The 17,077-nt window shown below is 42.5% G+C and overlaps 1 protein-coding gene across 1 annotated transcript; it reads left to right on the top strand.

The window, feature by feature from the left end:
• The first annotated feature begins 292 nt into the window (after positions 1–292).
• On the top strand, positions 293–16,464 carry LOC106579266 (pleckstrin homology domain-containing family M member 1). Its single transcript, XM_014159021.2, has 12 exons — positions 293–566; positions 1,674–1,765; positions 3,650–3,897; positions 4,318–4,965; positions 5,293–5,722; positions 6,556–6,733; positions 8,086–9,054; positions 12,752–12,897; positions 13,152–13,345; positions 13,936–13,999; positions 14,190–14,347; positions 14,451–16,464. Exons 2-12 carry the CDS (start codon positions 1,712–1,714, stop codon positions 14,557–14,559), a joined length of 3,198 nt encoding a protein of 1,065 aa, XP_014014496.2. The 5' UTR covers positions 293–566; positions 1,674–1,711; the 3' UTR covers positions 14,560–16,464.
• The last annotated feature ends 613 nt before the right edge of the window (positions 16,465–17,077 follow it).

Raw genomic sequence — 17,077 nt, 5'->3', positions numbered from 1 at the left:
GGCGTTAGCTCAAAAACCCAACATTAGCATGCATTTCGTGAACAAGAAGTACAACATTGCAAATCGTTTCCGATATGTGAGATACTTAACTTGTTCCATGTAATATCGTATAGCTTTGGAATCGTAACGTTGCGTACTTTTGAGGAAAATAGCAGGTTTCTCGACTCATACCCGGACTTTAAGAAGGGATTACGTAACGATTAGTTTAGCAACCGTGTGACGCAACATAACAACATTAACGCGATTGGTCGACAGTCTGCTGGGTGGAGGCTTATACCTAATTCATTGTCCAATGGGATTCCTATCTCCTACTTTCTCGAACATCTCTGCCTGAAGCTGAGCTAAAGGTTGCAGACACATTCGATTCGACTTTTCTTCCTGTCTCCGATTCAGGAATGTACATGTGAAAGAAACGATTCTGTGAAATGGCGTCATGCGATACAATGTTGCTGTCCAAGTAGGAGTCAAACAAGAACGACAAAGCAGTGGGAAAAAAATCCTGTAACATCGCTTGTTTTGGATATCGCTAACTAGCTAGTTAACGACGTTGGCCCAACAATAACACCGTATGTATCTAGCTAGCTTGTTAGTAACGCAATGTTCCTTGTGTTTTTCTTTGTGTTTCTTGTCATCTATACATGCATTTTTGTATTTATGTAACTATATTGTTTATTTAGCCTTCTATTAAGAGCATCTCTTTACGACAGTACCGGGGCTTCTCAATCAGCTCATTTGTAGACGTGAACATTGTCATTGGGAATTAGGGTTTAGCATGTGTGTGTGTGTGTGTGTGTGTGTGTGTGTGTGTGTGTATGTATGTATGTATGTATGTATGTATGTATGTATGTATGTATGTATGTATGTATGTGTGTGTGTGTGTGTGTGTGTGTGTGTGTGTGTGTGTTTTTAAAGGTATGTTGTTTCTGTCCACTTGATAGACACAGCCGTTAGATAAGTGTCATACAAATTGGGATAAAGGGACGGGCTCCAGTGATCAAGACAAAGCTTTTATGACAAACACATGTTAATGCTCTCGTGAGCACTCACTGTACGTTCACGTTAACTTCTTCCAGGAAGTTCTATTCCTCACTGGTATCATTTTTCTCTCTGTGGCAATTTGTCTTACTGTCAACAAAAACCTCAGTAGACCGTGTGATTGATTTCTGAGCTGGTGTCAACACAACATAAATGTAGATGTAAGCTAAAACAATCTTGTGATCTCTAAATTGTGTGACTCGGCAGGATGTGGAAATACTCTTTTTGTCAGTCTCTCTTCTGTCAATGAATGTCACTATCACTAGAATATTGTACTGACAGCTCTTGATGTGTTTGTTTACTTAAATTATGTCAAATGCCACCTAAATGGATAATAAAGGGGGCTGGCAATTGTAGAACTACAAGGAGCACATGTGCTCCTAGATTGAGAAATGTAGTCTCACACAAATGCATTTAGGAGCACAAGGACAAATATTTGAGGTAATAAAGCTAGAATAGTACATTTTTTTAGACGCACTGGTGCTCCTAAATTAAAATGTCAAGAAGTACAGCAAAATATTTATATGCAAGTAAAATGGTCACACTGTAGAGCCCTGTAACAATGTGTTTTTCATGGGGTTATTTGTTCAGCTTGTTGTCAGCATAACCACCGGAGATATCTTATGTGTATGTCACAGCGTGTCATGTGGGAGTAACTCTCATCCCTGGAGGCGAGATGCTAGCCACACAGACCCCAGATACAGGGCCAGAGGCAAAAGACGTCAAGCAGGTAGGCTAAACCTTTTTTACTGTTAATGGCCCACCCAATCCCATAAACCACTTCCATGTGACTCTGAAAAGGTGATCAGATCTCTCTCACAGACACTGTTTTAGTGACACATCGACCCTGTCTATGTGTGACCAATGTTAGTATTTTAAGCCTAAGTTAATATTTATTTCTTAGCCTAATGTTTATTGCTTACTGGGATGCCCTAATTCACATTTCTTACAGACATTGAAGTCCAGGTTACTATGTTAAACTCGTTAGCCTATATGACATGGCATAGTTATTCACGTAAGTGACCGTGTGGACAAGTAGCTGGGGTCGCGTTAGAATTCAAAAATATGCATTTTCAAAATGCAGACCATCAAAAAAAATCTGTGTTTAAACCAGTTCACCAGCGTTTTATATTGAAAGAATACTGTGTTTTATGCTTCAATAGAGTCATCGGGTGCTTGCAACTATAGTTTTCCTTCGCAGAAAATACATAAGTGCAACACATTCGACAGAAAATGGCATCATTTTCATCAGATGACAACAGAAGTGCAACACCATTTGGCTAATAGTCACAAGTAAATGAGCTTACAATAAAAAAGCAAGGTATTTTTGGCAAAACAATGCATGGCCAGATCTTTAGAATGTTTATCATAGAAAAATGCAGCCAGCTACATTTCTTAATGTTTTGCTGGAAGTTAATCTTGCATTTTACAGGAGAAAAGTAGGCTACACCGAGAAAAGTACAGGAGAAAAGTAGCGACGCATCAGTCAGAGCACTGTCTGCTGATAGAATGCCTGTTTGTGAATTTTCATCCAAGTGAAGTGCAACTGAAGCACACAATTAGTCTGATGCACAGCAGAAATTACAATAAGAAGCATTTTAAATCTGCGTTTACAAAACGCAACAAGATATTTCTTATGCGTTTTTATCTCTTTTTTTGCGTGAAAAAACAGATTTCTGCTTTAATGCGGCCCCTGATGTAGTGGCGTTTTTATGTCACAGTTTGTGATTGCACTACTTTATAACAGACGCTTTAAACTAAGTGACTAAAATAAGTTTCAGATATTGATTTTATGTTTGTTTAAGTGGTGTAGGCTATCTTTGCTGTTCTAGTAATAGACTGCAAAACGCACCATTATATGATGCAAAATGTCTCATACCGCCTTTGTTTCTGGTTTTTAAAAGTTATACATCTAGAAAATTTGATTACTGACATGCAAAACAATTTGGGTCTATATCAATAACGGGCTAATGAATCAAATACTAAAAGATAGTTTTTGGGTGGAGTTTTCCTTTAACTGACCTCTGTTGATGTTTGATTTAGGCTAGATGTTGTGCAATGTAGTCTGTGGGATAAATGTCATAGATAATCAATAATATGCTGTCATTGTCAAGTTTTATCGACAACGTCAATGAGGCAAAGGATTGTTTTATTAATTCAAATTGTAGGCTAGTGTCCACTGTTCCTGTTTTCTGGGGAAAATAAAGATAAAAAGTGTTCCTATTTGTAGTCGGACATTTTGACAAACATGTATTTGGTCAAGTGTTATTAGATGCCCAGAACACGCTTTGTTATGAACGCCAAAACCCATTCCAGCCCAACAGTAGCTCATAAATAATCTGTTTTGTGTGTTATTGCATAAAATGGATTTTCTCTGGCCCTTTCGCCAGTGTCAGCTGACATCAGGCGACTAGTATGTGTGTCAGGGTATGTTTCATGTTCACATGGCTAATGACCCTTCCCGAAGTGATGACACATCTTTTCTGCCATCATTTTGTTTCCAATTTCGGGGGAAGTCCATTGCGAAATTGTGGCACTTCAAACAGTTGAAGACATTTGGAAATGTTTCAGCTGTTGGGCTATGTGATTTAACCCAACCTTATCATTTCTTTAGTGGATTAAGGAGAAGTTGGCGTGGTCACTCAAGGCGTTGCAGAAGCGCTACGTGACAACCGATGTCGTGGTTACCAGCGAGGACGGTGACGCCAACCTGCTGTGCTGCACACTGGAGGCCATCTTTATCCACGGCATCAAGAGCAAATATGTTCGCTCCGAGGCCGGGGGACGCGGCAGGAAAGGGGGGTCCCGGGGACCCCTCCCCCAACCTGTGTTCTGGAGCCTGCTCAAGACGGTCACTCACGGGTGGGTCGATGCCTGAAGCTGTACAATGAGAATCCCACTTCCCCAAAAGATAGCCCTACAGACGCCTCTAGTGCAGTGTCTCCACCCTCAATCACGTTAGTGTGCTAGAGAAGTTGAATTTCAGATAATGGGATGTTTATATCCTCTTATGTTGCAATAAGTGTGTATAACAAATCACAGAATGTTATTAATTTACAGTAGTAAAGCAGAATGCTATTTATTTACAGTAGTTAAGCAGAATAATGTTTATTTACAGTGGTTAAGCTGAATGCTTTTTATCTACACAAGTTAAGCAGAATGACAATAGTAAAGGTTTCAGATCAGATGGTGTAGCTTGTTTCAATATGTGTAGTGTATACTGTACATTAAACAATTCTCTGTAATGATAAATGATGTAATGTCTCCTCCTGGTGCCCTCAGTGACGTGATCACGGAGCTGGAGAAGCTGAGCTTCGTGGGTACGGACACGGGTCGCTGCCGGGCCTGGCTGCGGCTGGCCCTCAACCACGGCCTGATGGAGTGCTACCTGGCCTCCCTGTTCCGCGAGGGCTCCAAACTGCAGGCCCACTACCAGCCCTCCGCCCTGCTTCTGGACCCTGAGGAGCGTGAGGTGCTGCTCAGTTACATCCAGGGCTTGGCCTCCCTCACCTTCAACCTCTCTTACAAATCGGCCGTGCTCAACGAGTGGACCACCACCCCTCTGGCTCTGGCTGGCCTCTGCCCTGCCGCCCAGGCTGAAGCGCTCGACCTCCCCTTTCTCACCAAGCGCAAGGAATCCTGGGATACGGCGTCACAGTCGTCCGGCGGGTCGGATACGGTTGAAGTGCAGCGAGGGGGGCCAGGGGTACTGGGGAAGGGGATTGGGGGGGTCTCAGGGTTTAAGACCCCACTGAATTCATCCAATTTGAGCCTGGACACCACAGGGTCATCTCAGCTCTCCTCCAGTCTGAGTTCTGACAGTCTGCTTCAAGGTCACGACCCCAAGAGCCCAGACAAGGAGACCTGGCCATGTGACCTGGAAATCTCCAACATGGAGAACAATGGCAATGCCAAGAGGCCTCTCAAAGAGTAAGTAATGTGTGGGGGTTGTTAGTGTACCTGTGCTAATAAATGAGGTCCTTGGCAGATCACCAAAGCAGTATTAGACATGGGCCTAAATAATTTCTGCATTTAGCAAATGCTTTTATCCAAAGCAACTTGAGCTAAATGCCTGTAGGCATACTTATGCAAGAATGAAACCCACCACAATTATGGTGATGCAAGCAACATGATTCGACTAACAATGTTTAAAGAAATGTATTAAATACTTAAAGGAACTGTCTAACATGTTGTCCCTTGTTTTATTTGGTGATTTCTGACGACCTCTGTCATCTCCTATTTTCTGTAACCATGCAGTGTTCTGGCAGACTTCAGGGAGAGTGCCCATTCCAGTCAGGACTCCATGCGCGAGGATTCATACGTGTCCACCCCAGGCGCAGACCACCTCTCTGAGAACACTGCCTTCAGTGGCTCCGACAGCGAGACCCAGGGGCATGTCACACATCTCACTGGCCCCTCTAACCCTGCTTCACTGGGGTCAGACCAGGAGGAGCCTTCCACTAAGACCCACGTCCCCTCCAACGTGTACTCGCACATTGAAGGGCCCTCCAGTCTCAGTGACTGTGTGGAGAGCACATCGACAACTCCTCACCTGCCTGTCACTGAGACGCCACAGGAGAAAAAAACGGAATGTTCTGTTAAGAGCGCCTCGGAGCCTTCAGCCCACATGAACCTGCACCGCACTACCAGCGTGCTCAGTCGGACGGTGTCTACAGACTCAGTCGCAGTAAATTTAATCTCTCTCTTATTCCCTCCCATTCCTCTGTCTGTCTGACTCGTCATGTGATTTACCTTAAAGAGCGACTGCCTTTTAAAAGTAACGAATCCCTTTGAAAATGGCCTATGTGGCATCGATATGAGTCAGAAACAGTTATTATCGTGTCAAAATTGACGACAAAGTGTAAGTATGATAATTTTGGTCATAAAGTCAGTCTAGCCTAAAACGGAGTTTGTAGCATCCGTGCGTATAACAGGTAAGTTGCCGTTTGGTGTTGATGATGTCCATTTACCTTTAGCATGGGGTGAACAGCCGCGGTGATTGCTCTCTATCCAATAGCATAGACAGTGAGACAGACCTGCCCAGCAGCTCTGACTTGGTTTACATAAGACATGTTGCAAATTTTTTAACTTGAGAAGTACTGCACCAAACATCCTTTAGTTAGGTGTATAATTGTGCAACGAAAACATCTTCGACAAAAACATCTAAATTAATTATCGATTTCTTGAGTTGTCTTAGATTCATTCTGGGGATTTTAAGGAAGTGAAATAGGCTTCCACGTCTACCGTGTCTCATTTTTCTAATGGGTAACAGAAAAAACGTGCTAATCGGTGTGTTCAGTCGCTCTTTAAGTTATTTGAGTTCTCCTTGACCTTTGCCCTAGATAATGATATATTTTCCACTGTAGTCTAGGCTGCATTAGTAGAATTTATATTGTGCAAAGCTTTGCTAAATAGTAAAGCATCTGTGGGTTTATATGGTTACAAGCTGAAACAACAATTATTTCCAGATTTGCTAAATTAGCAACCAATCACCACTAAGACCCATTTACCCTTTCTTAGCATTCCCACTCCTGGATCTCTGAGGATGACATCTATAAGCCACACCTTGAGGAACTGGCTGACCCCGAAGAGTCTTTGCTAGGGTCTGGCCCAGCTTGTGTGAACGGATTTACCTCTCCCCCTCCAGAGCCCGAGACCCCCCAGTCTCCCCCCAGCGTGGTTCACCGCAGGCAGATAGGTAAGCTCCCAAAACCAGGGACACCAACTCTTCTAGCACTTCTTGTACACAGAACACCTTGTGATGCAGTCTGTTGTAACCACCATACGAATGGCCTTGGTCATGAGGTGACAGTATGCCAAAGGATTGTTCCTAGTTTTCAGCACATGTTGTTCTGGTCTTTGTCACACTTTAGTTCAAGGAAATTAAGTTCAAGGAAATTAAGATGAACCAAAGACTTGGTTGTTCAATGGCAGGGTTTGTGAGTCATTGGTTACTGTTGCAACCTCGGCCAAAATATTCCAAGGAAGCTCCGTTCCTCATTCAGAAACCCTACACAATGATCTCAAACTGTGTTTTTAATATATAATAAAATTCAACACAGACAACCCCTTGCTAATCAGGAGACTGTTGAGTATGTTATGGTGGACTGTCATTACAATTGCTTCACAGGAACCTGGTACAAGTAAGTTTGTAGCGTGGCTAGCTAGCCACTGAATGGACACTGAATGCGCTGTCATGCAGACAAAGCTACTACTAACCCCTTTTGGAGCTAACTAGTTCCCTCAAGTCGTATCCTGATGTCAACAACAGATGATGTTGTAGTTCTATTCATAATATAGCTAACTTATCTAACATACTGTACATTTCAAGAAAACAAGTTATATTAACTGGCTAGCTAGCAAGCGTTAGCAACGTTTGGTGGTCAATGAGACTGAGCTAGCTAACCGGCTGAGCTAGCAAACAATGTAACAAAAGTATAATTTAGGATGAAAAAAATACTACAACAGGCTCTACATTTCAGGTACCCCTGGTGCACTGTTATTCAGCCATTTAAACAATTTGTCTTCTTTTTCATGAATGCTCTCCGTTTTTCCATAGCTTTCAGTGGCTTTAATGCGTTTGAAACGTGAGCTTGTCCGATGTGTCCATTGGAGCACTGCGGTTGGTTGCTCAAATGTATGGGGCGGGGCTTAGCAAAGGGTCAATTGTGAAACAAATATCTAGGCTCAAACCAGGAAGAACTTTTTAGTCCTACCAGTAATGTTCATGAATTCTCTTACCTTTTTGGTATATGATCGTGCTTCCTCGTTTTTGCTGACAACTTCACAGAATTATTGGTACTTCCTCCTTATGGTATGTTTGAATATCATTTTTGCCCGGTGGTTTCATGTTCAGATAAAACCTGTTATACCGGTTTAGTGTCATTAAAAAAATAAGTTTTTTTTGGGTGGCATGCAAATTTTTATCTGGACAGAAATTAGACCCATGCACTTTAGAGATCTGTTGTGCAGTTTTTCTATAGCATCCTTGTTGACTTAACTCGTTCTTTCTCTCCCTCTTCTCTTTCACTCTTTCTCTCTGTCCTTCAGGCCTCTCCAACCCTTTCCGCGGACTGCTGAAGCTGGGCCACCTGGAGCGGCGGGGCACGGTGGGCATGTGGCGCGACTACTACTGCGAACTCTCGCCCTTCGAGTTCCGCCTCTACCTGAATGCAGAGGAGCGCACCTGCTGCGACAATTGCTCCCTGTTGCGTTGCGAGGACGCCCGCGTCACCTCGGCCGAGGGCCGCTTCGACCTTGCCTTCCCCGGGAAAAGGCTCCTCATGCGGGCGGCCAACCTCGATGAGGCCGAGGACTGGGTGGACCGCATTGCTGAAGCCGTCAACAAGTGCCGCCCGCTTCACCTCATTGATGACCAGTGGGAGGTGCTGCAGCTCTCTGACAGCAGTGTAACCCAGGATGAGCCCCCAAAATCTTCCCCTTCATCCACCTCCTCCGTACCCGCCAGTCCCGAGCGAGGGGGGACTGTGGTTGAGCAGGAGCAACAGCTGGAGCTGGACTGGACGCGTCCCACAGACCCAGAGTCAGACGCCATTAAGGAAGCGGTGCTGTACTTCTGCCAGGACTCCGAGGCTCGCAACTGGACTCCTCTCGTCTTCTCCCTCTCCTTAGAAACTCTCAAGGGCTTCTGGATGCAAGGCGGGCAGAAGGTGCTGCGCTGCTCCCACCCAATCGAGGGGATCCGAGACGTGGTCCCAGACGTTTCTCTGGGTGGACCAGCCTTCTTTAGGGTTGTAACGGCCAGGGATACGCTCAAGCTGAGGGCCAAGAGCTCTGAGGAGGCACGTGCCTGGAGGGGCCTCATCAGGGGAGCCCTGGACTCCTACCTGGAAAGTGGAGAAGACTGGGAGCCTGAGAGCCCCGGGGTGGCACCTGGGGCGGGAGGGAACATCCACAGACTGGTGCAGCATAGACTGAAGGGGGACGGGGTGCTGCTGGCCCATCTATGCACAGTGCCCACAGAGAAGGGACTGGACCTTCAGGGCTTCAAGTGTGCAGGTAGCTCTAAATCTCATCAACCTACTAGTTGTTACAGGCAATACCACAGTAACAGTGACACTGATGCTCAGATTTTTCATTTTAAAATCTAAGTCAAGCAAAAACAAAGGATTGCAAACAAGAACATTTTACAAAAACACATTTACTTAAAGAACAATGCATATGCAAAGTTTGGTAACAAAATGACGGCACAAACAGTCATTTTGTTACCAAACTTGCATCTCCACTGTTTTTCAAGTGTTTTTTGTAAAATTTTCAGTGGAAATTGCTAAAAGTGGACCTTGTCCATAGAGTTGTATGGTTTGTTTAACTTTGCAATCATAATTATTTTTTAAGTGACAAATCTTAGTCTGTGTCAATCTGTTACCGTGGAATTGCCCTTAACCAGGCAACACTTTAGTTTCCATTAAGTTACCTTACCATGCCGTTAATGGGAGAGACCGTGTGTGTACAGTTGAAGTAGGAGGTTTACATACACTTAGGTTAGAGTCATCAAAACTCGTTTTTCAACCACTCCACAAATTTCTTGTTAACAAACTATAGTTTTGGCAAGTCGGTTAGGACATCTACTTTGTGCATGACACAAGTCATTTTTCCAACAATTGTTTACAGACAGATTATTTCACTTATAATTCACTGTATCACAATTCCAGTGGGTCAGAAGTTTACATACACAAAGTTGACTGTGCCTTTTAAACAGCTTGGAAAATTCCAGAAAATTATGTCATGGCTTTAGAAGCTTCCGATAGGCTAATTGACATCATTTGAGTCAATTGGAGGTCTACCCTTGGATGTATTTCAAGGCCTACCCCCAAACTCAGTACCTCTTTGCTTGACATCATGGGGAAAAAAAATTAAAAATCAGCTAAGACCTCAGAAAAAAAAATTGTAGACCTCCACAAGTCTGGTTCATCCTTGGGAACAATTTCCAAATGCCTGAAGGTACCACGTTCATCTGTACAAACAATAGTACGCAAGTATAAACACCATGGGACCACGCTGCCGTCATACTGCTCAGGAAGGAGATGCGTTCTGTCTCCTAGAGATGAACGTACTTTGGTGCGAAAAGTGCAAATCAATCCCAGAACAACAGTAAAGGACCTTGTGAAGATGCTGGAGGAAACAGGTAAAAAAGTATCTATATCCACAGTCAAAAGAGTCCTGTAGCGACATAACCTGAAAGGCGGCTCAGCAAGGAAGAAGCCACTGCTCCAAAACCGCCATAAAAAAGCCAGACTACGGTTTGCAGCTGCACATGGGGACAAAGATCGTACTTTTTGGAGAAATGTCCTCTGGTCTGATGAAACAAAAATAGAACTGTTTGGCCATAATGACCACCGTTATGTTTGAGGATAAAGGGGGAGGCTTGCAAGCCGAAGAACACCATCCCAACCGTGAAGTACGGGGGTGGCAGCATCATGTTGTAGGGGTGCTTTTCTGCAGGAGGGACTGGTGCACTTCACAAAATAGATGGCATCATGAGGTAGGAAAATTGTGGTTATATTGAAGCAACATCTCAAGACATCAGTCAGGAAGTTAAAGCTTGGTCGCAAATGGGTCTTCCAAATGGACAATGACCCCAAGCATACTTCCAAAGTTGTAGCAAAATGGCTAAAGGACAACAAAGTCAAGGTATTGGAGTGGCCATCACAAAGCCCTGACCTCAATCCTATAGAAAATGTGTGGGCAGAACTGAAAAAGTGTGTGGGAGCAAGGAGGCCTACAAACCTGACTCAGTTACACCAGCTCTGTCAGGAGGAATGGGCCAAAATTCACCCAACTTATTGTGGGAAGCTTGTGGAAGGCCACCCAAAACGTTTGACCCAAGTTAAGCAATTTAAAGGCAATGCTACCAAATACTAATTGAGTGTATGTAAACTTCTGACCCACTGGGAATGTGATGAAAGAAATAAAAACTGAAATAAATAATTCTCTCTACTATTATTTTGACATTTCACATTCTTAAAATAAAGTTGTGTTCCTAACTGACCTTAAACATGGACTAAATGTCAGGAATTGTAAAAAACTGAGTTTAAATGTATTTGGCTTAGGTGTACAGTGAGGGAAAAAAGTATTTGATCCCCTGCTGATTTTGTACATTTGCCCACTGACAAAGAAATGATCAGTCTATAATTTTAATGGTAGGTTTATTTGAACAGTGAGAGACAGAATAACAACAAAAAAATCCAGAAAAACGCATGTCAAAATTTTTATAAAATGTTTTGCATTTTAATGAGGGTAATAAGTATTTGACCCCTCTGCAAAACATGACTTAGTATTTGGTGGCAAAACCCTTGTTGGCAATCAGAGGTCAGATGTTTCTTGTAGTTGGCCACCAGGTTTGCACACATCTCAGGAGGGATTTTGTCCCACTCCTCTTTGCAGATCTTCTCCAAGTCATTAAGGTTTCGAGGCTGACGTTTGGCAACTCGAACCTTCAGCTCCCTCCGCAGATTTTCTATGGGATTAAGGTCTGGAGACTGGCTAGGCCACTCCAGGACCTTAATGTGCTTCTTCTTAAGCAACTTCTTTGTTGCCTTGGCTGTGTGTTTTGGGTCATTGTCATGCTGGAATACCCATCCACGACCCATTTTCAATGCACTGGCTGAGGGAAGGAGGTTCTCACCCAAGATTTGACGGTACATGGCCCCGTCCATCATCCCTTTAATGCAGTGAAGTTGTCCTGTCCCCTTAGCAGAATAACACCCCCAAAGCATAATGTTTCCACCTCCATGTTTGACGGTGGGGATGGTGTTCTTGGGGTCATGGGCAGCATTCCTCCTCCTCCAAACACAGCGAGTTGAGTTGATGCCAAAGAGCTCCAATTTGGTATCATCTGACCACAACACTTTCACCCAGTTGTCCTCTGAATCATTCAGATGTTCATTGGCAAACTTCAGACGGGCATGTATATGTGCTTTCTTGAGCAGGGGGACCTTGCGGTGCTGCAGGATTTCAGTCCTTCACGGCGTAGTGTGTTACCAATTGTTTTCTTGGTGACTATGGTCCCAGCTGCCTTGAGATCATTGACAAAATTCTCCCGTGTAGTTCTGGGCTGATTCCTCACCGTTCTCATGATCATTGCAACTCCACGAGGTGAGATCTTGCATGGAGCCCCAGGCCGAGGGAGATTGACAGTTCTTTTGTGTTTCTTCCATTGCGAATAATCGCACCAACTGTTGTGACCTTCTTACCAAGCTGCTTGGCGATGGTCTTGTAGCCCATTCCAGCCTTGTGTAGGTCTACAATCTTGTCCCTAACATCCTTGGAGAGCTCTTTGGTCTTGGCCATGGTGGAGAGTTTGGAATCTGATTGATTGATTGCTTCTGTGGACAGGTGTCCTTTATACAGGTAACAAGCTGAGATTAGGAGCACTCCCTTTCAGAGTGTGCTCCTAATCTCAGCTCGTTACCTGTATAAAAGACACCTGGGAGCCAGAAATCTTTCTGATTGAGAGGGGGTCAAATACTTATTTCCCTCATTAAAATGCAAATCATTTTATAACATTCTTGACATGCGTTTTTCTGGATTTTTGTTGTTGTTGTTATTCTGTCTCTCACTGTTCATTAAAATTATAGACTGATAATTTCTTTGTCAGTGGGCAAACGTACAAAATCAGCAGGAGATCAAATACGTTTTTCCCTCACTGTATGTAAACTTCCGACTTTAACTGTATTAACGCCTTTCTTCTCTGCAGGTTGTCCAAAGGTGATCGGCGTCTCCCGAGGGAAAGCCAGACTGTGTGAGTTCTCAGGGCAGTACTACTGCGTCGCTTGTCACCAGGGCGACACCATCGTCATACCCTCCCGCATGGTGCACAACTGGGACCTCGCACCTCGGGAGGTGAGTCTCAAGGGTCTATGGACCACACACACACACAGTATTTGTGCCAAAGTATATCAATGGTCAATAAAAAATAATAATAATTTTCCAACATAATCATAATGGAAACATACCGTAACTTCCTCCTTGCATAACTTTTTTTTTTCTTTTACCTTTGACATTGAACTAAACCAGTACTGTTGTCCTTAATATTATTTGTGTTTGTTGTTAAAATGCTCTTGTATGCATCCTTTGCCCTGGTTGTGTAAATGTAGGTCTCCAGGCATGCCCTTAAACTGCTGGCTCAGATTGAACATGAGCCCCTGCTCAACCTTGACCTTTTGAACCCTGACCTGTGGCAGCATGCTGAGGCCATGGCCCAGGCACAGAGCCTCAGACAGAGGCTGCGTCTCCTAGGAGACTACCTGCTCACCTGCCGCAGCGGAGCGTGCAAGAACATCCAGACCAGGTGTGTGTGTGTGATCCACTTTTGTATGTTTGTCTTTTTTGTTTAAAGCTGCAATATGTAACTTTTTGGGTGACCTGACCAAATCCACATAGATATGTATGTTAGAGAACTGTCATTCTCATTGAAAGCAAGTCTAATTAGTGGTAGATATGTTCTATGTGTGCTATTTCTATGCATCCCTTAAGTTGCGTTTTTGCGTCTTTTACTTTCGGTTTTGAATACCAGCTGAAAATAAAATAGTTTGGGATATGGAAAATATATTTCACAGCAGTTTAGATGGTAAAATGATTCTCTAAACTATGCCTGCTTGTTTTGTCACATAAACTGAAATTAAGCGAAACTATTTTAATTTTAGCAACCAGGAAATGGCGGAGCGATTTCTGCATAGTGCATCTTTAAGTATTGCAGAATGAAAGTTTATCAAAGTGAGCTGGTTAACATATTGATCCTGCTTCCTGAGAACTCGGGTCATCTAGGTCATTCTTCAGGTGATCTGGACTTGGGCCAAACGGCAATAGATTAGATTAATGATTTCCACATACCAGTAAACCTTTATTGTTTAACTATTGTGTTGTTATTTTTCTCTCAAGACTGGGTCCAAGAACATACTTATTAGAGTCAAGCCATCTCTACAGTGTCATGGACTTACGACAGGTATCAATACAGTCATTACTTAATTATCCCTGTTAGTCAATTCACTTTTAAATGAAACAATGCACATTATTTACCTGCAAAACTACACCACCAAAAAACCAAGTAGATGGAGGTAAAAAGTTTCAATTTGCTTTTTCTCTCTCTGTGTGTGTGTGTGTGTGTGTGTGTGTGTGTGTGTGTGTTCGTTCAGATAGCGGAGGGAATGTATGTGGCCTACCTGAACATTTTGATCCAGTTTGCCTCCAACCACGTCCACCACTGTGACCTTTGCACCCAGAGGGGCTTCATCTGCCAGATGTGTCATGCCAGTGACATCATCTTCCCCTTCCAGTTTGACACCACCACCAGGTAGGGCCCTGGACATTTATCACTTCAATACACTGAAATGTAATCACTCACTGACCCTACCCCCAACCCCCCCTCACATACTCTCCCTCTGTCTCCCACACAGGTGTAAAGACTGTAAGGCCGTGTTTCACGCAACCTGCAAGGCCAAGTCGCCTTCCTGTCCACGATGCCTGCGTCTTCAGAGGTACCTCGAGAGAGATCTGCAGGACTAACCGGCAACCCTGCAGGAATGCTCTTTGTGACCCAGTGGGCTTCCCATAGCTGCAGAGACCTATGAAATGACAAACGACAAGAGCAGACATTGACATCCTGCTTCTAGGTTCTTTTTTTCTACATGAACTAACCTCAAGTGCAATTAGGAAGTGTGACTGTATGGACCGACCACAGACCAAACGTGATCAACCGAACTGGATAGTGGTAGAGCCAGGAGCTATTCGTCAACTTGCACTAACATAGAGAGGTTTCTGCTATTGACATGGTTGACAAGGTGAAGCAAGCTGATATGTTCTTACCTCTCTGAATTAGCTCTATGTCTTGAGTGTCCAAGCCAAGGAATCATATGAACAATATAATCCAGTAAAGGATGATGCCAAGAATCTCCTTGATGCAATTTCTATGACATTTATACATTGATGTTGTCATTGTTTGGGGGCTTGTGGTGTTTTGTTACCTAGTTATTTCATGTTTACAGGAAACGCTCGCTGTAAATTTGTACAGAACTTTCTGGGAAGCTCAAAGGAGCAAGTCACTCATATAAAATAAATATTAAACTGCTTCCAGTTCCACAAGACGGGATACATATATACACCTGCAAAAAAATCTGCACTTGAAAATGTTCTCAAACTTAGATCGTGCCTTCATTTTTATTTTTAACTTTTACACTCAAAAACATAATGTTCCATTGATTGTAGAATTATGTATCATGCAACATCAATGAAGTTGTGACACAAACAGAAAATTAAGAAACGGGCGATTTTAGGTACTGTAGGGTCAAAGCGTAGATTGTCATTATTGAATGTTAGTTGCCAAATGTCAACATTTGTGAGTACTTACGTCTTGATACAAATCCATTAATTCAGAATGGGAATTTCTTAATTAATGTCTTGATGTTATCACCATCTGATAAGTTCTGACCACATAAAGAAAAATTATTCTGTCCAAGTTATAAGAGCTAGTCATTAATTAGATGCATTGGGTTAGGATTTATGCTCCACTTTACCCCGAAACCCTTTTGCTGCAAAATATCAGACTAGTTCCAGGCTAGCATTGAAAAGAAGCTTATAGTCTTCAGAAATGTGTTCCCCACCCATTATGGTATGCTACCAGTATGATAAGCCATATGAAATAACAGGATGTTGATTAACATAACAAAAAATGCTTATGTTGCAGCAAAACCAAAAAGCAGCTTTGTAGAGTGAGTGTTGGTTCGTTAATGTTCTTGCTTCGTAACTGAACTTCTCAATGTTTCAGGATATTCTAAATCATTTTGCATACTTGCACCTTAACACATTGGTCTGCGTTTATCCTGTAGTTATTTCATTCAATAGTTTCAGCCAGTTGTCCTCCCAGAGAAATCATGATTTTTTTTCAAAGGGTATATGGCCTTTTTAATTATTTAATGTATCATTTTGTGTGGGAATGCTTTTACCATTCAACCATTGTGAGAAGATGTCATTATTTTAAATGTTAACTGAAGGAAACGGATGGCTTTCCTGATATCTGATGCCGAGATCATGTAAGACGATGTGTAAAGCAGAATTACATACTGAAAGCAGTCCTGAAATTATGTTACACTATGCCACTGGGCTCCAATGGTTACTCACGAGGTACCAGAATATCATTACATCTCTTTTTCCCATGTTTTTATGACATATATCAAGGTTTTATTAGTAGTTAGACTGATTTGTACACATTCACAGCTAAAAGCTGAATTGCAGTATACAGACAAAAAAGAAAGAAAAAAGTTTAAGCAAAAAATATGGCATGAAGTCTCTAGTCTTGACAGCTTCTGATGGGGACTGCTCTTGGTGTGAAGGTCTCTATTCGTGTGGTCATTTTATAAATGCTAATTATTATATTATGATGAACATAAGAATAAAGACTATCTAGTTATCGTTCGCTTTGTAGTTCCATTGCATCATTCACATTTTCCAAAATAGTTTGTCTGTGTAGAAAGTGTGTACTATTGTACTACCAGTGGTGTAAAGTACTTAAGTAAAAATACTTTAAAGTACTACTTAAGTCATTATTTGGGGTGGCTGTACTTTACTATTTCACTTCACTACATTGCTAAAGAAAATAATGTACTTTTTACTCCATACATTTTCCCTGACACCCAAAAGTATTAGCTACAGTTGAAGTCGGAAGTTTACATACACCTTAGCCAAATACATTTAAACTCAGGTTTTCACAATTCCTGACATTTAATCCAAGTAAATATTCCCTGTCTTAGATCAGTTAGAATCACCACTTTATTTTAAGAATGTGAAATGTCAGAATAATAGTAGAAAGGATGATTTATTTCAGTTTTTATTTATTTCATCACATTCCCAGTGGGTCAGAAGTTTACATACACTCAATTCATATTTGGTAGTATTGCCTTTAAATTGTTTAACTTGGGTAAAATGTTTCAGGTAGCCTTCCACAAGCTTCCCACAATAAGTTGGGTGAATTTTGGCCCATTCCTCCTGACAGAGCTGGTGTAACTGAGTCAGGTTTGTTGGCCTCCTT

This window comes from Salmo salar, chromosome ssa19 (genome assembly GCF_905237065.1).
Source record: "Salmo salar chromosome ssa19, Ssal_v3.1, whole genome shotgun sequence".
Lineage (NCBI taxonomy): Eukaryota > Metazoa > Chordata > Actinopteri > Salmoniformes > Salmonidae > Salmo > Salmo salar.
This window is presented reverse-complemented; position numbering and strand designations above follow the sequence as displayed.

Bases quoted from the DNA above. Each gene is read 5' to 3' on its own strand.
- LOC106579266 (XM_014159021.2), top strand. From the start codon at position 1,712: ATGCTAGCCACACAGACCCCAGATACAGGGCCAGAGGCAAAAGACGTC. The intron at 5,723-6,555 runs GTAAATTTAATC...ACCCTTTCTTAG, and splicing joins TGTCTACAGACTCAGTCGCA to CATTCCCACTCCTGGATCTC. The intron at 12,898-13,151 runs GTGAGTCTCAAG...GTGTAAATGTAG, and splicing joins GGGACCTCGCACCTCGGGAG to GTCTCCAGGCATGCCCTTAA.